We start from the raw sequence: 27,605 nt of genomic DNA, 5'->3' as shown, positions 1-27,605 counted from the left end.
AGACTCCTTCCCATTTACTCCCATTGTGTAGAATCCCAACAGACCAAATATATTCCCATTCACACCTACTGAATCTCAAAGGACTAAACCCATTCCCAATCACTCCTACTGTATAGAACCCAAGGGACCAAATATCTTCCCATTCACTCCAATTGTGTAGAATCTCAATGGACCAAATCTTGTCCAATTCACTCCCATTGTATAGACTCCCAATGGACCAAATGATTCCCATTTACTCGCATTGTATAGAATCCCAATAGACCAAACTATTCCCCTTCACTCCTATTATATTGAATCCCAACAGACTAAATATCTTTCCATTGGCTCCCATTATATAGAATCCCAATGGACCAAATACCTTCCCATTCACTCTCGTTGTATAGAACCCCAACAGACCACATATCTTCCCATACATTCCCATTGTACAGAATCTCATTGGACCAAACAATTCCCATTCAATCCCATTGTATAGTCTCAATGACCAAATATCTTCACATTCACTCCTATTGTATAGAATCTCAAAGCACCAAACCACTCCCATTGTATAAATCCTCAAGGGACCAAATATTGTCCCATTTGCTCCCATTATATAGAATCCCAATGGACTAAATAGCTTCCTATTCACTCCCTTTGTATAGAATCCCAATAGAACAGGTCCCATTTCATTCACTCCCATCGTATAGAATCACAATAGACCAAAGATCTTCCCATTCACTCCCATTGTATAGAATCCCAATGGACCAGGCCCCATCCCATTCACTCCCATTGTGTAGGATCTTAATCGATCAAGTGTCTTCCCATACACTCCCATTGTATAGAATCTCAATAGACCAAATATCTTGTATATATTGCAGATTCTCAATAGAACAAACAATTCCCATTCACTCCCATTGTATAGAAGGCACCAAATGTCGTCCCATTCATTCATGTTTTACAGAATCACAATAGATCAAATACCTTCCTATTCACTCCCATTGTATAGAATCCCAATAGACCAGATATCTTGCCATTCACTCCCAGTGTATAGGATCCCAATAGACCAAATATATTCCCATTCACTTTCATTGTATAGAATCCTAATTGTCCAAATATATTCCCATTAACTCCTCTTGTATAGAATCGAAGTACACCAAATACCTTCCTATTCACTCCCATTGTATAGAATCCCAATAGATCAGATCTCTTCCCATTTACTCCCATTGTATAGAATCCCAATGGACCAGGCCCCATCCCATTCACTCCCATTGTGTAGGATCTCAATAGATCAAGTATCTTCCCATACACTCCCATTGTATAGAATCTCAATGACCAAACAATTCCCATTCAGTCCCATTATATAGTCTCAGTGACCAAATGTCTTCCCATTCACTCCCATTGTATAGAATCCCAATAGACCAAATATCTTCCTATTTAACTCCTAATGTATACAATCTCATTAGACCAAACCCCTTCACAATCATTCCCATTGAATAGAACCCCAAGAGACCAAATATCTTCCCATTCACTCCTACCCAAAGACGAAACCTCTTCCTGTTCAGTCCCATTGTATAGACTCCCAATGGACAAAACATTTTCCCATTCACTCCCATTGTATAGAATTCCAATAGACCAAATACTTTCCCATTCACTCCCACTGTATGCAATCCCAATAGATCAAATATCTTCCCATTCACTCCCATTTTATAGAATCACGATAGACCAAATTTCTTCCCATTCAGTCTCATTGCATAGAATAGCAATGGGCAAAACCCATTCCCATTAACTCCCAATGTATAGGAACCCAAAGGACCAAACTCCTTCCCATTCAGACCCATTGTATAGAGTCCCAATAGACCAAACAATTCCCATTCATTTCCATTGTATAGTCTTGGTCTTCCCAGTCACTCCTATTGTATAGAATCTGAAACTACTGTTAGCGTGGATTTTGGACTGTTGAATTAAAGGCAACAATGAAGTGACTTATGGGTACATGACAGTGGTATTTACCCTAAAACCACATTGAAATGCGCTTTGTGTAGATTAGACTAACCTTAATTAAAGGCTTAAATATAACGCTTGACTACTAATAAAATGGACACTATTAAACAAAATGGATTCTATTAACAAAGGGACACTATTAAATAAAATGGATTCTGTGACTGTGGGAAAGACAGTTAAAAGTGTTGAGTTTGTACATTCCAGAACTGGCTTGCAGTCTGAGAATACAATGGACATTTCATAACGAACTGATAAAAACTATAGAACCAGACTGCATAAAACAAAGGCATGCTGTCTTAAGGTGATAATAGTTGTTCGGACTTAATTGGTTAATGCGTAAGCAGTCTGTTGTTGCTATGCGGACTTAATTGGTTAATGTGTGTAATCAAGATTTATGATGTAAAAGCTACTGAAATCTGTATTTCAAAGGTATAAAAAAGCATGACAACCATTTTAAAGTTGAGAAGGTATCTGCGTTCACTACGGAGTGTCCAGTCCTTCTCCCAAAGCTTTGTCCAATAAACTGCATGTTGAATCTTTAAGTCTGACTCCGAGTGGTGATTTTTTCCCACAACAAATGGCGTAGTCGGCAGGATCTCGCTACTGGTGAGCTGATCGGTTGGCCTCGATCAGCGAACTGGAGTAGAGATCATTGAACTGTGGGAGTCAGACTAAGCCAACAGTGCAGTTAACACGGGGGGGGTAAGTTAAGAGAATTTATGGGACTGTTGGGTATAACTAAGAGCTGGTTGCTTGTGCTGATCGACTAATTGTGAAGCACGAGTAACCAGAACCATCCGGTACCAAACTCTGTAGTGGCGAACAAACGCAGAGATTAGAGCATAAGTTAAAGCATAAGTTGATTTACGATGTGTATTGTCTGATCATACAACCGAGAACTGAACCCCATGGGAGGAAACACATTATCAAACTGATAATTGTGACCGTGAGTATATAGTTGCAACTGAAAGTAAAATCTGGAGTGGAGTTCGGGCTGGGAGTTAAGAAAGTTTAGAAAGTTTGGGAGGGAAAAGCAAATCTGGCGTGACCGGCAGTGACCGGTGATAAGGCTGGCTGTACACCAGCACATACCGACAGTGATCGGTGATTAAGTACCGGCAAGTCCCGGGGCCAGGACCCGATAGCTGAAAGAAAAGAAAATCCGGCGAAAAAGCCGGGACCCGAAGGAAAGATATAGCGAGAGGCTGATATATCAGAAAAGAAAATCCGGTGGTTAGACCGGGACACGAAAGGTTCGAGTGAAAAGAAAACCCGGTGGTTAGACCGTGACCCGAAGGATATAGCGAGAACAGAGCACGATAGTAAAGATGACAAGTGAACAACCTAGATGGGGACCTGCAGGTTCCCTCATCGAGAAGTATATGACAGACAGACACTCATTAATTAAACAGATGCAAAAGGATGGCTGGGATATTTCTCAGACCTTAGAACAGAGAAAGTGGATAGACGGGGAAAAGAAGGATAAAACAAAAAAGGCAGGAGTATTACTAGTCCACCAACTACCTGGACTAATAGGACAAGTAGGCACCTCCACTAGAAAGTGGAGCGAAGATAAGGATAAAATTAGGGAATTAGAAACTAGGATAAGGGAATTAGAAAAAAAGAATCAATTAAAATGTTTAAAAGACAGAGACCCGGAAAAGAAAGGGTGTACTGTCTCTTTAAAAAGCCTGTCCTGATTGTGAGTGTTTTTTTTTCGGTGTTGTGGGCCACGCCCCTTCTTACTGCGTCTTACGTGTTTATGTATTTGTTTTGTCTTGTGTTTAATTCTGAGATTGCTGAATTAAAATTGGAGTTATTGAGGTTAAGTGACCGATTAAATTCTGATTCTTATAAAATGTGAGCATGTCAAATTCCAGACATGGGATCTTCTAAAAATTGGCATTTTGAATTTTATCTTGTGATTGGCTGTGGTTAAAAAAAAGGTTAAAAAAAAAATAACGGGACAGATAAAAAAAAAGCTATCTGGTATCACCGTGATAGGAAACGTTGGAAAGCTGGAACAGCTCAGAGAGTTGGTTATAATCATACCCACGAAAAGTATGTAAAAAAAAATGAATTGGAAAGCTATAGTATGACGAGCAAATTATAAAACTTACGAAGACTAACTATAAACTAAAATGTACGATGGAAGATGTTGTTTCCCAGTATGAATTTTTTTTAAAAAGAATTTGTGAAAATTACGTTGACGTATGCTTAGAAAAGTTTAACCTTCCCAAGGTTTCCAATTCACCAAGACAAAATTAGGTTTTAATTGTAAAAAAGAGATAAAGTGCAGATTTAAAGAATTACTCGGAAAGTTACAATCTCTAGTTATAAATTAAACTGATCTTCGAAGCATTTTGTGCTATTGTGATTGATTAAACACTATGATTAATATAAATCTCAAAAATAGTGTAAAAAGATAAAGTGAAAGCAATCCACAAATGTGAGAAGTGAAAAAAAAATCAGTCAAAACTGTGTGAAGAGAAATTTTGATTGTGCAAACTTAATCTCAGAGGGAGTAGTATCAAATTACTCCGACCACAAGAGCAAGTTAATGTTAACCCCTTCCATCCCAAGAAGCCAGACTAAAGATGCCAAGAGCAGTTCAAACAGATAGAAATGACCCAGTCAGTTGAGAACTGTCTGAGGCTAACCATTACACAGATGAACATGAGGTAACAAGATAGAAATGACCCAGTCGGTTGAGAACTGTCTGAGGCTAACCATTACACAGATGAACATGAGGTAACAATTGATATAGGTTATATTATTAAAGTTGACCCAATTACTCGGAAATGCCAAAGGCACCCAGACAATGCTACAGTGAAAAAAATTGATAAGAAAGAAATGTAAAACAAATCGTATCAAAAGAAAGCATATGTTAAACAATTGGAAGTCCATTACTTGAGCTATGTACTGACACAGGGTACGAAACGCCTATCAGTTTTACCCCACCACAGTATGATAACGAAGTTCGACAAGTTCGGGGGCTATTCACGAATAATAGATACAATATAAATCTGACCAACGAGGGGAGACTTTCCCTGACAAATTATATAACTCGCGTTGAGAATGCTAAGAAAATTCAACAATTATATTAACACCTCCTAACTCAAGTCTTAAAACAAAGCGAGACATGGAATGGAGGTGGATAATCGTAAAAGAGATAGATTTGGACATCTTGAAAACACGGAGATTAGGACTTGGAGTTGGAAATTCCAGTCCGCAGTCCCACGTACATCTGTATGTGGAAGAGACAGTGTTTATTTCAGACAGGCTGCGTGCTCCAGAGAGAGAGAGAGAAAGAGAAAAAGACTAGGCAATTCCTCTCTCCTGTTTTGTTTTTTGATTTGGTTTCGGGTAAAGGGATTATTCCTTTGGACAAAATAAATAATAAAAGATGATTTGACAAATTAACCCCTTGGGCTCTCAAGAAGAGCCGCAATGGATTTTCTGTGTTTCTTTTAAAACAGGTGACCCTGATTACCAAGAGTAATTACAAAGTTACGATGCAACATTTGCTGGACAAATTTGGTGCATGAAACGATCCAGTGATGTTAAAGATTTAAGATTTTAGCTGCAGACATCAGCAGATACCAAATGTCACAGCGTGGTGATATCAACCTGATCCTCTTCCTTTGAAAACATTTTGATTTGTTTTGTTTTAACCCATTTATTGTCTTCTGAGACAGAGTGCTCGAGGTGGGGAGATATGGGAGTTACATCCAAAATTAATTATGAGCACTTCATCTCTACTATAAAACCACAAAGCCTGGACATAATTTGTTTCTGAAATTGGAACTAATAAGAAAAATTTATATGAGTTGCTATTCAAGCACTCGAGGGAGAAAAATTTACTGGTAATTTAAGGGGATAATCAAATTATATTTTAAAATAAAAGAAGTCCAGTCTAAATGGTTCCTATTGATTGCTGTGTATCAAGAATTCTTTTCGAAAAAAAAAAAAATTTTACTTTGACAAATCCTGTCAGTCGAACAATACTGCTCTCAAGTTGGGATAATTGTGAAATGATAGAAGGGACTCGGGCACAATATAATGGGATATTTTGGGAAATAAAAGCGGTTCAAGAAGAAATTACGTAAAATAAATAAATTTTGGGATATTGGAGCTGACTGTAAATATTGTATCGGACAGTAACATTAGTTTGGCAACATTAGATCAAAAGGTCAGAGATAGGGCCTCGCATTAAAGATATATTTAAAAATAAATGAAAATACAGATAAGGAATTCTCTAAAGATCAAATACTGATCATACATTTGCACAGGATAGCTACAGTGCTAGAAACACATGCCCGAAACCCAATAAATTAATAAAAGAGGAATATAATGTATCTTAGCAGGCGGCTGCTAATGACATCTGCAGTACATATGGTAACTGGATTGTGGAACAGACACGAGAGAACCGAGCCCAGATACAGGCAGGGGAAGTACCCTTATGAATAACGAATCAACAAACTGAGGGTGAGCCTGACCTGTGGGCATGATGGAGGTGGTACCTCCAACCGGCTGTTACCAAACAAGAATATCACCCCTTGCCAATTCAGGGCAATGGTGCGGGTGTACCCCACTCAAGTGGAGTGTAAACCTGACGGAGGAGGGCTCCTAGGGTTGGTACTAGTAATACTGGTGATGGCACCCGAAACCCAGGGACGAGAGGTGTAACAAGAATATTGGAGTAATGAAGGACGGAATGCACATATCGCATCACAATATGTTACCATATGCTGAAAAAAAAAATATTTAAAGGGAATTTGGCTGGAACAAAATTAAAGGTATGTGTTACTAGACATGCTGTCACTGTATGTCCACATACTGGTGGACACAGCCCAGAAGCACAGGGTGGGATAATTTACAACAGAAATGCGTATGTGCCGCCTCAACAGCCGAATAGCATAAAGATAGGACACTTTGCACCCAAAATCTGTAACATGTAACCTGAGAGTTACGGGTTAGGCATACGCACAGAACATCATGGAAGTTAAATACCCGAAAGGCTGTGTATTAAGTGCCGGACCAATGTTGCATGGACTTTGTTAGTATTGGTCTCTATGATTATTAAGCCATAATCATGACCAACAGGGGGATCTGTTAGCGTGGATTTTGGACTGTTGAATTAAAGGCAACAATGAAGTGACTTATGGGTACATGACAGTGGTATTTACCCTAAAACCACATTGAAATGTGCTTTGTGTAGATTAGACTAACCTTAATTAAAGGCTTAAATATAACGCTTGACTACTAATAAAATGGACACTATTAAACAAAATGGATTCTATTAACAAAGGGACACTATTAAATAAAATGGATTCTGTGACTGTGGGAAAGACAGTTAAAAGTGTTGAGTTTGTACATTCCAGAACTGGCTTGCAGTCTGAGAATACAATGGACATTTCATAACGAACTGATAAAAACTATAGAACCAGACTGCATAAAACAAAGGCATGCTGTCTTAAGGTGATAATAGTTGTTCGGACTTAATTGGTTAATGCGTAAGCAGTCTGTTGTTGCTATGCGGACTTAATTGGTTAATGTGTGTAATCAAGATTTATGATGTAAAAGCTACTGAAATCTGTATTTCAAAGGTATAAAAAAGCATGACAACCATTTTAAAGTTGAGAAGGTATCTGCGTTCACTACGGAGTGTCCAGTCCTTCTCCCAAAGCTTTGTCCAATAAACTGCATGTTGAATCTTTAAGTCTGACTCCGAGTGGTGATTTTTTCCCACAACACTACCAACCCCCTTCCCAATCGCTCCCAGTGTATACAATCCCAATGGACCAAATATCTTCCCATTCACTCCTATTGTATAGGATCTCAATAGAACAAACTCCTTCCCATCCATTCCCATTGTATAGACTCCCAATGGACCAAACAATTCCCATTCACTTTCATTATATAGAATATCAATAGACCAAACATCTTCCCATTCACTCACATTGTATACAATCCCAATAGACCAAATATCTTCCCATTCACTGCCATTGTATACAATCCCAATAGACCAAATATCTTCCCATTCACTCCTATTGCAGAACCTCAAGCGACCAGACCCCTTCCCATTCACTCCCTTTGTATAGAAACTCAATAGAGCAAACAATTCTCATTCCACTCCCATTGTATACAATACCAATTGATCAATATCCTCATTTTCACTCCCATTGTATAGAATCTCAATAGACCAAACACCTTCCCATTCACTCCCCATTATATAGAACCTCAATAGACCAAATATCTTCCTATTCACTCCCATTGTATAGAAACTCAATAGACCAGATATCTTCCCGTTTACTCCCATTGTATAGAATCCCAATAGACCAGGCCCCATCCCATTCACTTGCATTGTGTAGAATCTCAATAGACCAAATATATTCCCATTCACAACTATTGTATAGAATCTCAAAGGACCAAACCCATTCCCAATTACTCCTATTGTATGGAACCCCAAGGGACCAAATATCTTCCCATTTGCTCCCATTATATAGAATCTCAATAGACCAAATACCTTCCCATCCACTCTTATTGTATAGAATCCCAACAGACCGAACAATTCCCATTCACTCCCACTGTATAGTCTCAATGACCAAATATCTTCACATTCACTCCTATTGTATAGAATCTCAAAGCACCAAACCACTCCCATTGTATAAAACCCCAAGGGACCAAATATTTGTCCAATTCGCTCCCATTATATAGAATCCCAATGGACCAAACGAATTCCCATTCATTCCCATTATATAGAATATCAATAGGCCAATCATCTTCCTGTTCACTCCCATTGTAAAGAATCCCAATAGACCAAATATCTTCCCATTCACTCCTATTGCAGTTTCTCAATAGAACAAACAATTCCCATTCTCTCCCATTGTATTAAATCCCAATGGACCAAATATCATCCCATTCACTCCCGTTATGTAGAATCCCAATAGACCAGATACCTTCCCATTCACTCCCATTGTATACAATCTCAATAGACCACTTCCCATAGAATCTCAATAGACCAAACATCTTCCCATTCACTCCCATTGTATAGAATCTCAAAGGACCAAACACCTTCCCAAACATTTCCAGTGTACAGAATCCCAAGGCACCAAATATCTTCCCATTTCCTTACATTATATAGAATCCCAATGGGCCAAATATTATCCCATTCACTCCCATTGTATAGAATCTCAATAGATCAAATATCTTCCCATTTTTATAGAATCCGAATAGACCAGGCCCCATCCCATTCACCCCCATCGTATAGAATCACAATAGACCAAACAATTCCCATTCACTCCCATCATATAGAATACCAATGGACAAAATATCTTTCCATTCAATTCCATTGTATAGAATCTCAATAGAACAACGATTCCCACTCACTCACATTATATAGAATACCAATGGATCAAATATCATCCCATTCACTCCCACTGTATAGAATCCCAATAGACTAGGCTGCATCCCATTCACTTCAATTGTACGGAATCCCAATGGACCAAATATCTTCCCATTCACTCTCAATATATCGAATCCCAAATCACCAAGTACCTTCCCATTCACTCCCGTTTGTAGAATCTCAATAGACGAGGCCCCATCCCATTCACTTCAATTGTATAGAATCTCAATAGACCAAATTTCTTCCCATTCACCCCTATTGTATAGAATCGCAATAGACCAAACAATTCCCATTCACTCCCATTATATAGCCTCAATGTCCAAACATCTTCCCACTTACTCCTATTGTATAGAATCTCAAAGGACCAAACCCCTTCCGAATCACTCCCATTGTACAGAATCACAATAGACCAAACAATTCCCATTCACTCCCATTATATAGAATATCAATGGATAAAATATCTTCCCATTCAATCCCATTGTATAGAATCTCAACGGATAAAATATCTTCCCATTCAATCCCATTGTATAGAATCTCAATAGAACAATTCCCATTCACTCCCATTATATAGAATATCGATGGATCAAATATCATCCCATTCACTCCCATTGTATAGAATCTCAAAGGACCAAACACCTTCCCAAACATTTCCAGTGTACAGAATCCCAAGGCATAGAATCTTAATAGTCCAAATATCTTCCCATTTGCTCCCATTATATAGCATCCCACTGGACCAAATATCTTCCCATTCACTCCTGTTGTGTAGAATCTCAATAAGTACATAAGAACATAAAAATGTAGGAGTAGGCCATAAGGCCCCTCAAGCCTGCTCCGCCATTCAATCAGATCATGGCTGATCTTCAATCTCAACACCAGTTTCCCACCTGATCCCCATATCCCTTGATTCCCTTAGAAGTCCAAAAATCTATCTCAGCCTTAAATATACTGAACGACTTAGCATCCACAGCCCTCTGGGGTAGAGAATTCCAAAGATTCACAACCCTCTGAGTGAAGAAATTCTCCTCATCTTAGTCCTAAATGGCTGATCCCTTATCCCGCGACTATGCCCTCTAGTTCTAGACTCTCCAGCCAGGGGAAACAACCTCTCAGTATCTAACCTGTCAAACTCCCAAATATATTTCCATTCACTCCCATTGTATAGAATCATAATAGACCAAATATCTTCCCATTCACTCCCATTGTATAGAATCCCAATAGGTCAAACCCCTTCCCATTCACTCCCGTTGCACAGAATCTCAACAGACCAAATATCTTCCCATTCACTCCCGTTGTATAGAATCCCAATAGGTCAAACCCCTTCCCATTCACTCCCGTTGCACAGAATCTCAATAGACCAAATATCTTCCCATTCGCTCCCAATATGTCGAATCCCAAATCACCAAGTACCTTCCCATTCACTCCTGTTGTGTAGAATCTCAACAGAACAAATATCTTCCTATTCACTCCCATTGTGTAGAATCTCAATAGACCAAACAATTCCCATTCACTCCTATTGTATAGAATCTCAATAGGTCAAACCCCTTCCCATTCACTCCCATTGTATAGATTCCCAATGGAACAAAGAATTCCCATTCACTCTCATTATATTGACTATCAATAGACCAAATCTCTTCCCATTCACTCCCATGTTATAGAATCTCAAAAGTCCAAATATCTTCCCAATCGCTCCCATTATATAGAACCTCAATAAACCAAGTATCTTCCCTTTCACTCCTATTGCATAGAATCTCAATAGACCAAATATCTTCCCATTCACTCCCATTGTATAGAATCCCAATAGACCAAACAATTCCCAGTCATTCCCATTGTATCATCTCAATGACCAAATGTCTTCTCATTTATTCCTATTGTATAGTATCCCAATAGACTAAATATCTTCCCATTTAACTCCTATTGCATAGAATCTCCATAAACCAAATATTTTCCCATTCACTCCCATTATTTGGAACCTCAATTGACCAAATATCTTCTCATTCACTCCTGTTGTGTAGAATCACAATAGACCAAATATCTTCCCATTCGCTCCCAATATATAGAATCTCAATAGACCAAATATCTTCCCATTCGCTCCCAATATATAGAATCTCAATAGACCAAATATCTTCCCATTCAATCCCAATATATAGAATCTCAATAGACCAAATATCTTCCCTTTCTTTCCTTTGTATAGAATGTCAATAGACCAAACAATTCCCATTCACTTCCATTGTATAGTATTAATAGATGAAATATCTTTGCATTCACTCCCCTTGTATGGAATCTCAATAGACCAAATATCTCCCCATTCACTCCAATTGTATAGCATCTCAATAGACCAGGACACTTCCCATTCACTCCCAATGTATAGAATCCCAATAGACCGGGCCCCATTTTATTCACTCCAACTGTATAGAATCCCAATAGACCAAACCTCTTCCCATTCACTCCCATTATATAACATCTCAATAGACCAAGACACTTCCTATTCACTCCCAATGTATAGAATCCCAATAGACCGGGCCCCATTCCATTCACTCCCACTGTAGAGAATCCCAATAGACCAAATATCTTCCCATTCAGTCCCATTGTATAGAATCGCAATGGGCTTAAACCCCTTTCCCATCACTCCCATTGAATTGAATCCCAATAGGCCAAACCACTTCCCATTCATTCCCATTGTGCAGAATCCCATTGGACCGAACCCTTCTTGAGCTTACCACTATTCTGTTGTTTGCTCGTGTGATACAGAGGAGGGCTGCAATGAGCTTCCACGTGCAATAATGTTGAATGAAACACTGAGAAATTAAGCATCTAGTATTCTGTGGGACAACAAAGGGACTTTGATAAATATTCCACTCGAGTAGACCGAAGGGCTGCAAAGGGATTCTAAATCTAACTAGGCACTTAACACAAAGTATACAATGGTGGTTGCATTAGGAGCTCCATGTACACTAGCCGCAGAGCTCCACGTACACCAGTAGTAGAGCTCCATGTACACCAGTCACAGTGCTCAATGTACACCAGTAGCAGAGCTCCTTGTACACCACCTGTAGAGTTCCTTGTACACCAGCCACAGAGCTCCGTGTATACACACTGCAGAGCTCCATGTACACCAACCGCAGAGCTCCATGTACACCAACCGCAGAGCTCTACGTACAATAACTGCAGAGCTCCATGTACACTAGTCGCAGAGCTCTGTGTATTTAGCCACAGAGCCCTGCTTGATCCAGCCACAGAGCTCCATGTACACCGGCCACAAAGCTCCATGTACACAGGCCACAGAGCTCAATGTACACCAGCTGCAGAGCTCTGTGTACACAATCCGCAGAGCTCCATGTACACCAATTACAGAGTATACACTGTAATTGGTGTACATCTGTGTATACACTGCACAGTGCTCCATGTACAGTAGCTGCAGAGCTCCATGCACACTAGATGCAGAGCCCTGCATGGTCCAGTCACACAGTTCCATGTACACCAGCCACAGAGCTCCACATGCACCAGCCACATTCAATGGAAAATTAGTCTGTCAGGTGATGAATAAAACAAATTTCAAAGTGAGGAGTTTATGTATTAAATTAAACCGAGGCCCCATCTGCCCTCTCAGGTGTATGTAAAAAATCCCATGCCACTATTCGAAGAGCAGGGGAGTTCTCCCCGGTGTCCTGGCCAACAGTGTCGGCCGTGGCTCAGTGGGCAGCACTCTCACCTCTGAGTCAGAAGATTGTGGTTTAAGTCCCACTTCAGAAACTTGAGCACAAAATCCAGGCTGACACTCCCAGTGCCAGTACTGAGGGAGCGCTGCACTGTCGGAGGTGCCATCTTTCGGATGAGACATTAAATCAGGTGGATGTAAAAGATCCCATGGCACTATTTTGGAAGAAGATGGGGAAAGTTCTCTCCGGTGTTCTGGGGCCAATATTTATCCCTCAACCAACATCTCTAAAACAGATTATCTGGTCATTATCACATTGCTGTTTGTGGGATCTTGCTGTGCGCAAATTGGCTGCCGCGTTTCCTACATTACAACAGTGACTACACTTCGAAAGTACTTCATTGGCTGCAAAGCACTTTGGGACGTCCTGAGGTCGTGAAAGGCGCTATATAAATGCAAGTTGTTTCCTGCACAAGAGGTATAGAATATAAAGACAAGGCAGTTATGTAGAGCGTTGGTCACAACTCATCTGGGATACTGTGTTCAGTTCTGGGTACGCTATCCTGTAAAGAATATACTGGACTTAGAGAGAGCCCAGTGACGATTCACCAGGTACCCGGGCTGTACGGCCTGAGCTACGGTGAGGGATTGAGATTGATCTGGTTATCTAATTCAATGCGGTTCGTGGGATCTTGCTGTGCGCAAATTGGCTGTCGCATTTCCCTGCATTACAACAGCGACTGCACTTTATAAAGTACTTCACTGGCTGTAAAGTGCTCCGGGACGTCCTGCGGTTGTGTAAGGCGCTATATAAATGCAGGTCTTTCTTTTTTTATGACCAAACCCGTCATTACTGTGCCATACTGCCCCTCGTGGCGAATCAATGTATCTCCACCAATCTGGGTCCAGCACAGTCTCTAATTGAGGCGTTGCACGCAGCTCCCTGCGGCAGTAGCGAGACTCACCAGTCGCAACTACATATGGTGGCTGGAGGAGGCAGAGGTTCACCAGTGTTTCTGGTCATTCCCCCTGCCCATACAGGCGAGTGAGGCAGGTATATTCACGCATTACAAATCTTGCCCTGCGCGCAGATCCTGTAAACGTAACACTTACTACTGTCACACTTTTTAGTCACCCTTCTCCAGTCACTCTTAATCACAGTCAAATTTATTATAATTACCCTCAGATTTATTCGCATCTGCCCGCACGTCTTATTTTATTTGCTCCGACTGGCTGACGGACAGTTAGCGTCCACTTCCTCAAGAGCTGCATCAGGCCGTGGAGAAGTTAGTTAAAAGAAACTACGGACAGGCGGGTACAATTTTGTCTTTTAAAAAGCATTTGGACAGTTACATGGGGAAGATGGGTATCGAGGGATATGGGCCAAGTGCAGGCAATTGGGACTAGCTTAGTGGTATAAACTGGGCGACATGGACATGTTGGGCCGAAGGGCCTGTTTCCATGTTGTAACTTCTATGACAGTGGAAGCAAAAGTCCATAGACTCGTACAGTGCAGAAGGAGGCCATTCGGCCCATCGTGCCCGTGCCGGCTCTTTGAAAGAGCTATCCGATTAGTCCCCCTCCCCCCTGCTCTTCCCCCATAGCCTTGCTGATTTTTCCTTTTCAACTATTTATCCAATTCCCTTTTGAAAGTTACTATTGAATCTGCTTCCACCGCCCTTTCAGGCAGCGAATTCCAGATCATAACAACTCACTGCGTTAAAAAAAAAATCTCCCCTCTGGCTCTTTTGCTGATTGCCTTAAATCTGTGTCCTCTGGTTACTGACCCTTGTGGATATATATAGTTAATATAAAAGGACAGGTCTAACCAGATTAATGGATAGTATCTATCGCTATTAGTTTCTGGGCTAATAATCCAGAGATTCTAAGTTCAAATCCCCACCTTGTCAGTTCGAGAATTTGAATAGTTTGTTTTTAAAAATCTGGAAATAAAAAGCCGGTATCAGTAAAAGTGACCGTGAATCTGTCGGATTGTCATAAAAAACCCAAACTGGTTTCACTAATGTCCCTTTAGGGGAAGGAAACCTGCCGTCCTTACCCGGTCTGGTCCTATACGTGACTCCAGTCCCACACCGACGTGGTTGACTCTTAACTGCCCTCTGAAGTGGCCTAGCGAGACACTCAGTCGTATCGAACCGCTACCTCAGGGCAACTGAGGGATGGGCAATAAATGCCGGCCTTGCCAGCGACGCCCACATCCCGTGAATGAATTTTTAAAAAAAAAAGTCACTAGGAAAGACTATTCCACCTTCAAGGAAGGTGACTGAGAGGTATATATAAGATCTTGTAGAGGTATTTAAGATAGTAAACATTGTAGAAAAGTGCTTCAAATTAAAAGGAGATAGTAAAACGAGGGAACCTTGGGTTGAAACTGGTGTCAGGAAGTTCTTCCTTTGGAGAACGGCCAACACGCCGAATGGATTCTGAGTCGAGAGGTGGAGGTGAGAACCTTGGGATCATTTGAGGAACATTCTGCAAGGGGGGGGCGGTGGTGGCGTAGGGTCTCTCTGGGGGGGGGACAGGCCGTGTGCCCTTCCTCGGTCCTATCTGGTGGAAGCAGGGAGTAATCATCGTCCGATCGGGGAACCAGCGTCCCACCCGATCACGGCCGGAGGTTCAGCAGACATTAAAGATTCGCTCCAGGACGAGAGCTGCTCCCCAAAGCAATGGTCAACCCAAGGGACAAAACCCTGGTATTTCTCTCCCTTGCCCGCACACTTGCTCTGGGGAAACAAGAGCAAGGGGAGAACACTCGGGAGACAGGCGCCATTTGTTCCATTTAATTCACTGTTATCTATATTCCCACCCAGATAGTCTGACCCTTTAGACCTTCTGCTGTTGAAATAAGAGAGTCAAGTGACTATTCCAACGCTCTCCAGGCCGGTCTCCCATCTTCCACACTCTGTCAACTTCAGCTCATCCAAAACTCTGCTGCCCGTGTCCTAACTCGCACCATGTCCCATTTTCCCATCACCCCCTGTGCTCGCTGACCTACGTTGGCTCTCGGTCCCCGAACGCCTCCATTTTAAAATTCTCATCCTTGTTTTCAAATCCCTCCATGGCCCTCGCCCCACCTTATCTCTGTAACCTCCTCCAGCCCTACAACCCTCCGAGATCTCTGCACTCCTCCGATTCTGGCCTCTCGCGCACCCCCCGATTTTCATCGCTCCACCATTGGCTGCCTGGGTCCTAAGCTCTGGAATTCCCTCCCTAAACCTCTCCGTCTCTCTACCTCTCTCTCCTCCTTTAAGACGCTCCTGAAAACCTACCTCTTTGACCAAAGCTTTTAGTCACCTGTCCTAATATCTCCTTATGAGGTGTTAATTTTAAGTCTGAGCACGCTCCTGTGAAGCACCATGGGACGTTTTACTACGTTAAAGGCGCTATATAAATGCAAATAGTTGCTGTTGAAATACAAGTCAGAGAGGCAGATTCCTTCCTATTGGGGGGATTCCCCCTTTCACCCCCACATCCCCAACCCCTGAGGAGCAATGAGCTGATTGGACACTTCTGGTCAGCTATTTTTATAAGACACTCAGTTATATTTTTCTATCAAGTTTGTGTGGGCAGTTTCTTCTTGTTTTGTTTTCCTAATCAAGACGTTGTACTTAATATAAAATAAACCAACGGGACGCGTTACAAAAATACCATTCCCATCCGTCTTGGTTTTCTTTTTGTTTTGGAATCTTCTTCAATGTTCCTCCTCACACGGGGGCTGAGATCTCCTGTGGACCCTCACGAGGCAGTCGTCAGGCAGCGCTGGGGCCGCGCTCTCTCTCTCTCTCTCTCTCTCTCCCTCTCCAGCTCCGATGTACTAGGTGCAGTGGATAACTTGGACCCGGCTGTCGTACCCACCCCACCGCTACCACCACCACCCCCACCTCCCCCGAGGCAGTGGGGGTCAGGCGGGTGTGAGGAGGAGGAGGAGGAGGAAGAGGAGGAAGAGGTGGTGGTGGTGGTGGAGGGGGGAAGGGAGGGGAGGAGGAGGAGGAGGAGGAAGAGGCACCATCTCTCTTTCTGCATCAAATGGGCATGTGCATCTCGCTGTATTCGTCAAGGTTCGGGTTCGTTTTCTCGTCGGAATCCAACTGGTGGGGGGGTGGAAGAAGAGAAAAACAAGAATCATAGAATCGTAGAAGTTTACAACATGGAAACAGGCCCTTCGGCTCAACATGTCCATGTCGCCCAGTTTATACCACTAAGCTAGTCCCAATTGCCTGCACTTGGCCCATATCCCTCTATACCCATCTTACCCATGTAACTGTCCAAATGCTTTTTAAAAGACAAAATTGTACCCGCCTCTACTACTGCCTCTGGCAGCTCGTTCCAGACACTCACCACCCTTTGAGTGAAAAAATTGCCCCTCTGGACCCTTTTGTATCTCTTGCCTCTCACCTTAAATCTATGCCCCCTCGTTATAGACTCCCCTACCTTTGGGAAAAGATTTTGACTATCTACCTTATCTATGCCCCTCATTATTTTATAGACTTCTATAAGATCACCCCTTAACCTCCTACTCTCCAGGGAAAAAAGTCCCAGTCTATCTAACCTCTCCCTATAAGTCAAACCATCAAGTCCCGGTAGCATCCTAGTAAATCTTTTCTGCACTCTTTCTAGTTTAATAATATCCTTTCTATAATAGGGTGACCAGAACTGTACACAGTATTCCAAGTGTGGCCTTACTAATGTCTTGTACAACTTCAACAAGACATCCCAACTCCTGTATTCAATGTTCTGACCATTAAACGAGCTACAAAGGATTATGTATCCACAGCCTGCTTTCCTGCTTCCGGTTAATTTAACGGTGTCAGCCGGGGCTCAGTGGGTAGCACTCTCGCCTCTGGGTTCGAGTCCCACTCCAGAGACTTGAGCCCGTAATCCAGGCCGACACTCCCGATGCCAGTACCGAGGGAGTGCTGCACTGTCGGAGGTGCCGTCTTTCAGATGAGACGTTAAACCGAGGCCCCGTCTGCCCCCTCGGGTGGACGTAAAAGATCCCCACGGTCGCTATTTCAAAGGAGAGCAGGGGGGAGTTCTCCACGGTGACCCGGGCCAATATTCATCCCTCAACCAACATCACTAGATTATCAGGTGGGACCTTGCTGTGCACAAATTGGCTGCCACTTTTCCTGTGTTACAACAGTGACTCCACTTCAAATAAAGTACTTCACTGGCTGTAAAGCGCTTTGGGATGTCCTGAGGTCGTGAAAGGCGTTATATAAATGCAAGTTCTTTCTTTACAGGCTCTTTCTCAATGCAAGTTGTTTGCTGGTGATAAACATTGGAAATGGAGGCCTGATACAGGAAGTAGCATGGGGGGAGGGGACAAAAAACATAGGAACTGCTGGATGAAAACAGACCAGGGTCCATCGAATTCACCTTCGACCATCCTGGTAGTCGCAAGATGCAACAATAATGGGAGTTGTTGACTAATCATAGCAATCAATCTCTATCGATTAGTCGAGTACACACCCAGACATGAGGCGAGGAAAACCCCCAGTGGAACCACAGGTCCAAAGTCACCTGTTCCCCCCCCGAGCCTGTCACACTCGCCGCACGTCAGGTCTCAAATCACTCATATACTGGATCCCAAAACGTTATTTTGTGAGAGAAATCTCTCTAATTTGCATTTGTATGAATCAATACCAACTGCTCCCACCGCCTCCCTCTGTTCCACAGATTGACCACTCGCTCACTGAAATATTGGCCTTGATTTTAACCCCTCCCCCCATCCCCAATGGGAGGGAGAGGATCGGGGGAAACATAGGAAATAGGAGCAAGAGTAGGCCATTCGGCCCTTCGGGCCTGCTCCGCCATTCAAAATGATCATGGCCGATCGTCTAACTCAGTACCCTGTTCCCGCTTTTTCCCCATATCCCTTGATCCCTTTAGCATTAAGAAATATATCTATCTCCTTCTTGAATACATCTAATGACTTGGCCTCCACTGCCTTCTGTGGTAGAGAATTCCACAGGTTCACCACCCTCTGAGTGAAGAAATTTCTCCTCATCTCGGTTCTAAATGGCATGCCCCGTATCCTGAGACTGTGACCCCTGGTTCTGGACTCCCCAGCCATCGGGAACATCCTCCCTGCATCTAGTCTGTCTAGTCCTGTTAGAATTTTATATGTTTCGATGAGATCACCTCTCATTCTTCCAAACTCTAGTGAATATAGGCCTAGTCGACCCAATCTCTCCTCATACGTCAGTCCTGCCATCCCAGGAATCAGTCTGGTAAACCTTTGTTGCACTCCCTCCATGGCAAGGACATCCTTCCTCAGATAAGGAGACCAAAACTGCACACAATACTCCAGATGTGGTCTCACCAAGGCCCTGTATAACTGCAATAAGACATCCCTGCTCCTGTACTCAAATCTTCTTGCAATGAAGGCCATCATACCATTCGCCTTCCTAACTGCTTGCTGCACCTGAATGCTCGCTTTCAGCGACTGGTGTACAAGGACACCCAGGTCTCCCCTACTCTCCTCTCCCCGTTCCCCTCTACTCCTCCTCTCCCCGTTCCCCTCTCCCCTACTCTCCTCTCCCCACTCCTTGCTCCCCTACCCTCCTCTCCCCGTTCCCCGCTACCCTTCCTCTCCCCATTCCCCTCTCCCCTACTCTCCTCTCCCCACTCCCTGCCCCCCTGCTCCCCTCTCCCTGTTCCGCTCTCCCCGTTCCCTTCTCCCCTGCTCCTGCTCTCCTCATCCCGCTCCCCTCACCCCTGCTCTCCTCTCCTCTCCCCACTCCCCGCTCACCTCTCCCCGTTCCCCTCACCCCTGCTCTCTTCTCCCCTGCTCCCCGCTCCTGCTCTCCTCTCCCCCGCTCCTGCTCGCCTCTCCCCTCTCCCCGCTCCCCTCTCCCTGCTCCCCATTCCCCTCTCCCCTGCTCCTGCTCGCCTCTCCCTGCTGCTGCTCCCCTCTCCCCTCTCTCTTGCTTCCCGTTCCACTCTCCTCGTTCCACTCCCCCCGTTCCCCTCTCCCCTCTCCCCGCTCCACTCTCCCCGCTGTCCACTCCCCTCTGCCCTCTCCCCCTCCTCTCTCTCTGCTCCCCTCTCCTCGCTTCCCTCTTCCCGCTCCCCTCTCCCCACTCCACCTCCCCTCTTCCCACTCCCCTCTCCCCACTCCACCTCCCCTCTCCCCTCTTCCCGCACCCCACCCCCACCACCAAGATAAGTGGCTCTTTTAGCACTCCTTGTGGGCCAGGAGTCGCAGGAAGGCATTGCCAGGTATTCCGACCGATTCCGGCCTCACCCGCACCCCCTCCCCGTAAATATTGGGGGCTATTGTTTCCACAGGTTAGTTTTGAATTTCCCGTCCCTTCGAGCGCAGGCCGTGTCCTCGGGGTCTACTGTTCCGGACAAGGTGAAACAGCCCGTCATGGTCGACATTATTTAGCCCCTTTTAGAATCCTAAAGACAGCGACCATCACCACCTCTCAACCTTCTCATTTTCCAAGTGAGAAGATGCCCCGATTTTGACACAAGTACCCAGCTCGCGGAGACTACTCACCGCCTGCAGCTCCCCCTCTTCGAAGACCTTGGGAAGTAGGAAGCGGCGTGTGGGCACCGTCAAGATCAGGAAAAACGGGAAGGCCAGGGAGATGATGGTGGATTTGATGACCCAGAGGATGACGATGCAGACCAGCTGGATGAAGGTGAACAGGTTCATCCTCCACGTCCTCACCTGCAAGTTCGGGCATCAAAGAGGGCACCGTGAGACCAACGCCCGTCCCTCGCGGCTGCTGTCGAGACTCGACAGGGAGACCGGCGAACTCATTTCCAGACGCACACCGGCGCGGCGAGGGGCAAGGTACGCGAGTTGAGTGAGCGCGTCGAACTCTCCCGCTTGTGTTCCCCCCCTTCCCAACTGTCTCTCCCGGAGGGCGTGTTGGCGACCACTTTGGGGTTCGTAGAACGAAACAGGAGGCCATTCGGCCCATCGTGCCCGTGCCAGCTCTTTGAAAGAGCCGTTCAATTAGTCCCACTCTACCCCCACCCCCCACCGCTCTTTCCCCATAGCCCTGCAAATTTTTCCTTTTCAGGGATTTATCCAATTGTACTTTTGGTCTGGTATCCCACCAAGGCTCCCATTCTTCATGCCCGAGTGTTGGCAGGCAATTTGATCATGGGGAGCATCACGGCCGACCCTGATTCTGTTCTCAATGGGCAGCGATCAGGAGAAAGAACCCTGGCTGAATTGCCATTGCCCAACACATGGGGGCTGAGGTCAACTGTAGCCTCCTCAAACCGCTCCCCCCCCTCCACCAAGGCTGAGGGAAGTTAGGTCAGCACAGATCCCTGACCAAATCAGGGACCCACATGGTCCAAATGGCTCAGTGTCACCTGCTGCCATGCCTTTACCAACAGGACCCTTAAGGACCAGTTCCTGAACGTCCATAAATGACCTCGAAATATCGAGGAGCAACATACAAACCATCGCAATGGATCAGTTCCTTTAACAGAATGTCGTCTCAGGAACAGTGGATCGGTAACCTTTGATTGCATTGCGTAACAGGGGTTCCAATGGGCCGTCTGGGACCCAGGCTGTGGCAGCCAGTGGAGGCCAGTTACTGACCCGAGGTGGGGGGGCGGGTGAGGGTGGGAGAGAGAGTGTCACCCTCAGGGATGAACCTCTGGGTCAGATCGGGAGCAGACTGGACAGATGCTCGACTGGCCATTGTCTTAGCTGGGTTCTTGTGGTGTACACCCAGCCCCATGGTGTACACCCAGCCCCATGGTGTACACCCAGCCTCATGGTGTACACACAGTATCGTGGTGTACACACAGTATCGTGGTGTACACACAGCATCATAGTGTACGCACAGCATCATGGTATACACCCAGCCCCATGGTGTACACTCAGCCTCGTGGTGTACACACAGCCCCATGGTGTACACTCAGCCTCGTGGTGTACACACAGCATCATGGTATACACCCAGCCCCATGGTGTACACACAGCCCCATGGTGTACACACAGCCCCATGGTGTACACACAGCCCCATGGTGTACACACAGCCCCATGGTGTACACACAGCCCCATGGTGTACACACAGCCTCATGGTGTACACACAGCCCCATGGTGTACACACAGCCCCATGGTGTACACACAGCCCCATGGTGTACACACAGCCCCATGGTGTACACTCAGCCTCGTGGTGTACACACAGCATCATGGTATACACCCAGCCCCATGGTGTACACACAGCCCCATGGTGTACACACAGCCCCATGGTGTACACACAGCCCCATGGTGTACACACAGCCCCATGGTGTACACACAGCCCCATGGTGTACACACAGCCTCATGGTGTACACACAGCCTCATGGTGTACACACAGCCCCATGGTGTACACACAGCCCCATGGTGTACACCGTCATGTCTAGTGAACCTAGTTGAATTTTTTGAGGAGGTAACTAATGTGGTGGATGAGGGAGTGTCTAGGGATGTTATTTATATGGACATCCAGAAGGCATTCGATAAGGTTCCACACAAGAGACTGTTAACAAAAACGGAAGCACATGGAATTGGAAGCAACCTTTTGACATTGGTGAGGAGGTAGGAGACAGAGGGTAGGGATAATGGGAATGGACTCCAATTGGCAGAATGTAACTAGTGGTGTCCCCCAGGGATCTGTACTGGGGCCTCAGCTTTTCACTGTATTTACAAATGACTTGGACGCAGGAATAGAGAGCCTTATATCCAAGTTTACTGATGACACTAAGTTAGGTGGCCCCTGGCGGAAAGTGGGTACTGGGTGAGGATCGGGCTCCACTGTGATGCCCCCGGTGGTCGATCAGCCTGGCGACAATCACCGCCTGGGCTCACGCGTGACGAGTGGCGAACGTGTGCGTGGAACAGGTAGCCCGGCGGGGTGGGGGGTGGGGGTGTCGGTGCCCTGAGGGGAGGGGGAGCAAACACATAAAAGAAACACGCTCACTTTTGTCACGTAGTTGTGATCTGGGTGGTGTTTGGACGGTATGAACATGAGCATCAGGCGCTCGTAGAGCTGGATTCCCGTCAGCGACGTCACGCCCATGTACAGGAAGATCCCGAACAGAACCGACATCGGGATCTGCTGCAGAATCGTACTCATCTGCATGGAGAGACCTGGAGAAAGGGGAGAGACACACGGCATCAGCAAGGGCCCAAGACTGCCTACTTCAGCAAAAGACCACCAGGGCCCCGTCATGACCCGTCCTTCAGTAATCCATTGACCGTAAAGCACTTTGGAACATTCTGAGGATGTGAAAGACGCTACAGAAATGCAATTTCATTTTTTTTCCTCTTTCCTGCCTACATCGCTGAAACAGACGATCAGGCCATTGTCACATTGCTGATTGTGGGATCTTGCTGTGCGTAAATTGGCTGCCGCCTTTCCCTACATTACAACAGTGACTGCACTTCAAAAAATGTACTTCATTGGCTGTAAAGCGCTTTGGGACGTCCTGAGGCGGTGAAAGGAGCTATAAGGAAGACGAGTTCCTTTCTTTTCCTGCAGGAAAATACCTGCATGTGTGGACGTCAGGGAGAGCAGTGTGGGCGCTGCCTCCCACGGCCAGCCAGCCTGTGACACTCACCGCCGAGGACCTTTCGGAAGTGTGGCCCACCCTGGGAGGGGAACGGGGGAACGGTGGGGGGGGGGGGGTGGGGGGGTAGTCAAAGGGAGAAGAAGGAAGAAAATAGGATAGGGAGGAAGTAGGAGACAGAGAGTAGGGATAATGGGAATGTACTCCAATTGGCAGGATGTAACTAGTGATGTCCCCCAGGGATCTGTACTCGGGCCTCAGCTTTTCACTGTATTTATAAATGACTTGGAGGCAGGAATAGAGAGCCTTATATCCAAGTTTGCTGATGACATCAAATTAGGTGGCCCAGTAAACTGTGTAGATGGAGTTCAATGTGGGGAAGTGTTTGGACCTAAGAAAGATAGATCAGAGCGGTGAGAAGCTAGGAACTGTGGAGGAGCAGAGAGATTTAGGGGTCCAAGTACAGAAATCACCAGTGGACAGGTACAAAAAAATAATTAAGAAGGGCTAATGGAATGTTGGCCTTTACCTCAAGGGGGCCGGAATAGAAAGGGGTGAGTGAGAAGGTGCCAGATGGAGTATAATGTTTACCACTCTGGAAGGAAGAACAGAAAAGCAGAATGTTTTTTAAAAGGTGAGAGACTAAGAAATGTTGGCACTCAGAGGGATTTGGGTGTCCTTGTAGACGAAACAAAGAAAGTTAACTTGCAGGCACAGCAAGCAATTAGGAAGGCAAATGGAATGTTAGCCTTTATTGCAAGGGGATTGGAGTACAAGAGTAAGGAAGCCTTACTACAATTGTACAGGGCTTTGGTGAGACCTCACCTGGAGCACTGTGTACAGTTTTGGTCTCCTTACCTAAGGAAGGATATACTTGCCTTAGAGGCAGTGCAACGAAGGTTCACTAGATTGGTTCCTGGGATGAGAGGGTTGTCCTATGAAGAGAGGTTGAGTAGAATGGGCCTATAGTCTCTGGAGTTTAGAAGAATGAGAGGTGATCTCATTGAAACACAGAAGATTCTGAGGGGGCTTGACAGGGTGAATGCTGAGAGATTGTTTCCCCTGGCTGGAGAGTCTAGAACTAGGGGTCGTAGTCTCAGGATAAGGGGTCGACCATTTAGGACTGAGATGAGGAAAAATGTTTTCACTCAGAGGGTCTTTGGAATTCTCTACCCCAGAGGGCTGTGGATGCTCAGTCGTTGAGTATATTCAAGGCTGAGATCGATAGATTTTTGAACTCTAGGGGAATCAAGGGATATGGGGATCGGGCGGGAAAGTGGAGTTGAGGTCGTAGATCAGCCTTGATCTTATTGAATGGCGGAGCAGGCTCGAGGGGGCGTATGGCCTACTCCTGCTCCTGTTTCTTATGTTCTTATGTTCTAAGTTACGTTACAGTTACACAGAGCTCTGGTTAGACCCCATCTGGAGACTGCGTTCAGTTCTGGGCACCGCCCCTCAGGAAGGATATATTGGCCTTGGAGGGGGTGCAGTGCAGATTCACCAGAATGATACAGGGGCTTAAAGGGTTAAATTACGAGGACAGGTTGCACAGACTGGGCTTGTACACCCTTGAATACAGAAGATTAAGGGGTGATCTAATTGAGGTGTGTAAGATGATTAAAGGATTTGATAGGGTCGATAGAGAGAAACTATTTCCTCTGGTGGGGGGAGTCCAGAACAAGGGGGGCAGAACCTTAAAATTAGAGCCAGGCCGTTCAGGGGTGATGTCAGGAAGCACTTCTTCACACAAAGGGGAGTGGGAATCTGGAACTCTCTCCCCCAAAGAGGGTCAATTGAAAATTTCAAAACTGAGATTGATAGATTTTTGTTAGGTGAGGGGATTAAGGGTTAGGGAACCAAGGCGGGTAAATGGAGTTAAGATATAGAACAGCCGCGATCTAAACGAATGGTGGAACAGGCTCGAGGGGCTGAACGGCCTCCTCCTGTTCCTCTGCTCCGAAAGGTGAAGGGAACACAAAGCAGGCAAGTGCGTGACTCACCCACGAGCAGGGCCACTACCATTCCCGTGATGCGTTGCTCCTTCACCTCCTCGACCTTGGTCTTCTCGCCCGGTGCCGTGGACTTGCTCATCTGCGTCAAGGCGTTGACGTGGGCGATGGACCGCACGGTGGCGGCCGTCTGCCACGGGAGCCCGAACAGCCCGCAGATCCCGCCTGCCACTCCAATCAGCAGCAGGTCCAGGTGGAAACCCGAGCCCTTCACCAGTCTGCGCTCCTTCTTGCTCACGATCAGGCTGGAGGGATGGGGAGGGCAGGCAAAAGAATCCATTAGCGGCATCAGGAAAGGCGGTTCCTTCCCCCCTCCCTCGGTCGCTGACCTGCCAAGTGGCCACTCACCACTTGTAAGCCCCGACTGACTATTCGACTGTGGAGGGCATCGCCCGCCGAGCCCGATGGCTCCTCTCACCCTCCTTGCGCTCACTGCGGGGTTTACTGGGCTGTCAGCGGGAGTAAGGAGTGTGGGCGGGGGGGAGGAGGGCAAACCTTGTCTGATTTTATCTCTCCCCGCCGCCCCCCCGCCCCCCCCCCACCCCCCAACGAAACAGGGCTCCTGAGGCTAACCGCGTTATCCCACGACCCCCCGGAGGCGAGCTAAACCCGGCACGATCCGGGGATCAAATCTGGGAGCCCCTTCCTGGTCCAGTGCTGCACTGGCCGGTCCATTGGGAACGCCCACAGGTTTTGGGGGGAACACTCTGTCATCCGTGTCGCCTACCAGACGCGGGGAAATTAACCCCCTTTATCAATCGCTCGAGAACCCGGGGTAGATTTGGACGTTGTGTCAGCCATGGCTCAGTGGGGAGCACGCGAGCCTTCGAGGTCATGGAGGTTGTAGGTTCAAACCCCACTCCAGGGACGTGAGCGCATGACACTCCCGACACCGGTACTGAGGGAGTGCTGCACTGTCGGAGGTGCCGTCTCTCACACGAGACGTTAAACCGAGGCCCCGTCTGCCCCCTCAGGTGGATGTAAAAGATCCCACAGCTCTCTTTCCAAGAAGAGCAGGGGGAGTTCTCCCCGGGTGTCCTGGGGCCAATATTTGTCCCTCAACCAACATCACTAAAACAGATGCCCGGTCATTATCACATTACTGTTTGTGGGATCTTGCTGTGTGTAAATTGCCTGCCGCGTTTCCTACATTCCAACAGTGACTACACTTCAAAAAAAAAAGTACTTCATTTGGGACGTCCTGAGGTGGTGAAAGGCGCTATATAAATGCAGGCTCCTTCTTTCTATATGTGCTCGGCGTCCAGTCAGAGTCCGGGCGATCAGGTACGGGATCACCTGCCCGAATTGTGCCTTCCCTCACCCAAGCCGACTGAGACTGACTGTAGCGCCCCCCCCGTACTGCCCCGGCTCAGGTCAGTTTTATTCCCGTCAAATTCCGAAATAGCGGAAGTAATCGTCCAAAACTCTGCTGCCCCGTATCCTAACTCGCACCAAGTCCCGTTCACCCCCCCTGTGCTCGCTGACCCACATCGGCTCCCGGTCCGGGAACGCCTCGATTTTAAAATTCTCATCCTCGTGTTCAAATCCCTCCACGGCCCTCGCCCCCCCTCCCTATCTCTGTCACCTCCTCCAGCCCCACAACCCTCCGAGATCTCTGCGCTCCTCCAATTCTGGCCTCTTGCGCATCCCCGATTTCCATCGCTCCACCATTGGCGGCCGTGCCTTCAGCTGCCTGGGCCCTAAGCTCTGGAATTCCCTCCCTAAACCTCCTCCCCCTCTCTCTCCTCCTATAAGACGCTCCTTAAAACCCACCTCTTTGACCGAGCTTTTGGTCACCTGTCCTAATATCTCCTTACGTGGCTCGGTGTCAATTTTTGTCTGATAATCGCTCCTGTGAAACACCCTGGGGACGTTTCACTCCGTTAAAGGCACTGAATAAATGCAAGTTGTTGATGTTGTGTCTGAGGAATATCCTGGGATAAAGGCTCATTGGAGGGTGGGGGGAGCGGTGGGGTGTGGGGGGAGAGTGTGGGGGGAGAGTGTGGGGGGA

General features: G+C 46.1%; 1 protein-coding gene and 1 long non-coding RNA gene across 2 annotated transcripts; one reads left to right on the top strand and one right to left on the bottom strand.

Annotated features, from left to right (window-relative positions):
* The first annotated feature begins 1,915 nt into the window (after positions 1-1,915).
* Positions 1,916-7,699, top strand: LOC137323486 (uncharacterized). The gene is made up of 2 exons (XR_010963376.1): positions 1,916-4,658; positions 4,729-7,699. It is a non-coding gene; the product is annotated as an uncharacterized lncRNA (long non-coding RNA).
* A 6,951-nt stretch (positions 7,700-14,650) lies between these two features.
* LOC137323485 (anion exchange protein 3-like) lies at positions 14,651-25,904 on the bottom strand. Its single transcript, XM_067986995.1, has 4 exons — positions 25,586-25,904; positions 22,997-23,166; positions 20,569-20,742; positions 14,651-17,149 (listed from the first exon to the last, which is right to left on the bottom strand). Exons 1-4 carry the CDS (start codon positions 25,881-25,883, stop codon positions 17,084-17,086), a joined length of 708 nt encoding a protein of 235 aa, XP_067843096.1. The 5' UTR covers positions 25,884-25,904; the 3' UTR covers positions 14,651-17,083.
* Between the last annotated feature and the right edge of the window lie 1,701 nt (positions 25,905-27,605).

The sequence above is a fragment of the Heptranchias perlo genome, chromosome 7 (genome assembly GCF_035084215.1).
Source record: "Heptranchias perlo isolate sHepPer1 chromosome 7, sHepPer1.hap1, whole genome shotgun sequence".
Lineage (NCBI taxonomy): Eukaryota > Metazoa > Chordata > Chondrichthyes > Hexanchiformes > Hexanchidae > Heptranchias > Heptranchias perlo.
This window is presented reverse-complemented; position numbering and strand designations above follow the sequence as displayed.

What these genes read in the sequence shown, in the direction of transcription:
- LOC137323485 (XM_067986995.1), bottom strand. Translation starts at nt 25,883, where the DNA reads ATGCCGCTAATGGATTCTTTTGCCTGCCCTCCCCATCCCTCCAGCCTG. An exon ending in GGTAGTGGCCCTGCTCGTGG is followed by an intron (nt 23,167 to 25,585) that starts GTGAGTCACGCA and finishes CCCTTTCTCCAG; the next exon opens with GTCTCTCCATGCAGATGAGT. An exon ending in AAGAGGGGGAGCTGCAGGCG is followed by an intron (nt 17,150 to 20,568) that starts GTGAGTAGTCTC and finishes CCCCCCCACCAG; the next exon opens with TTGGATTCCGACGAGAAAAC.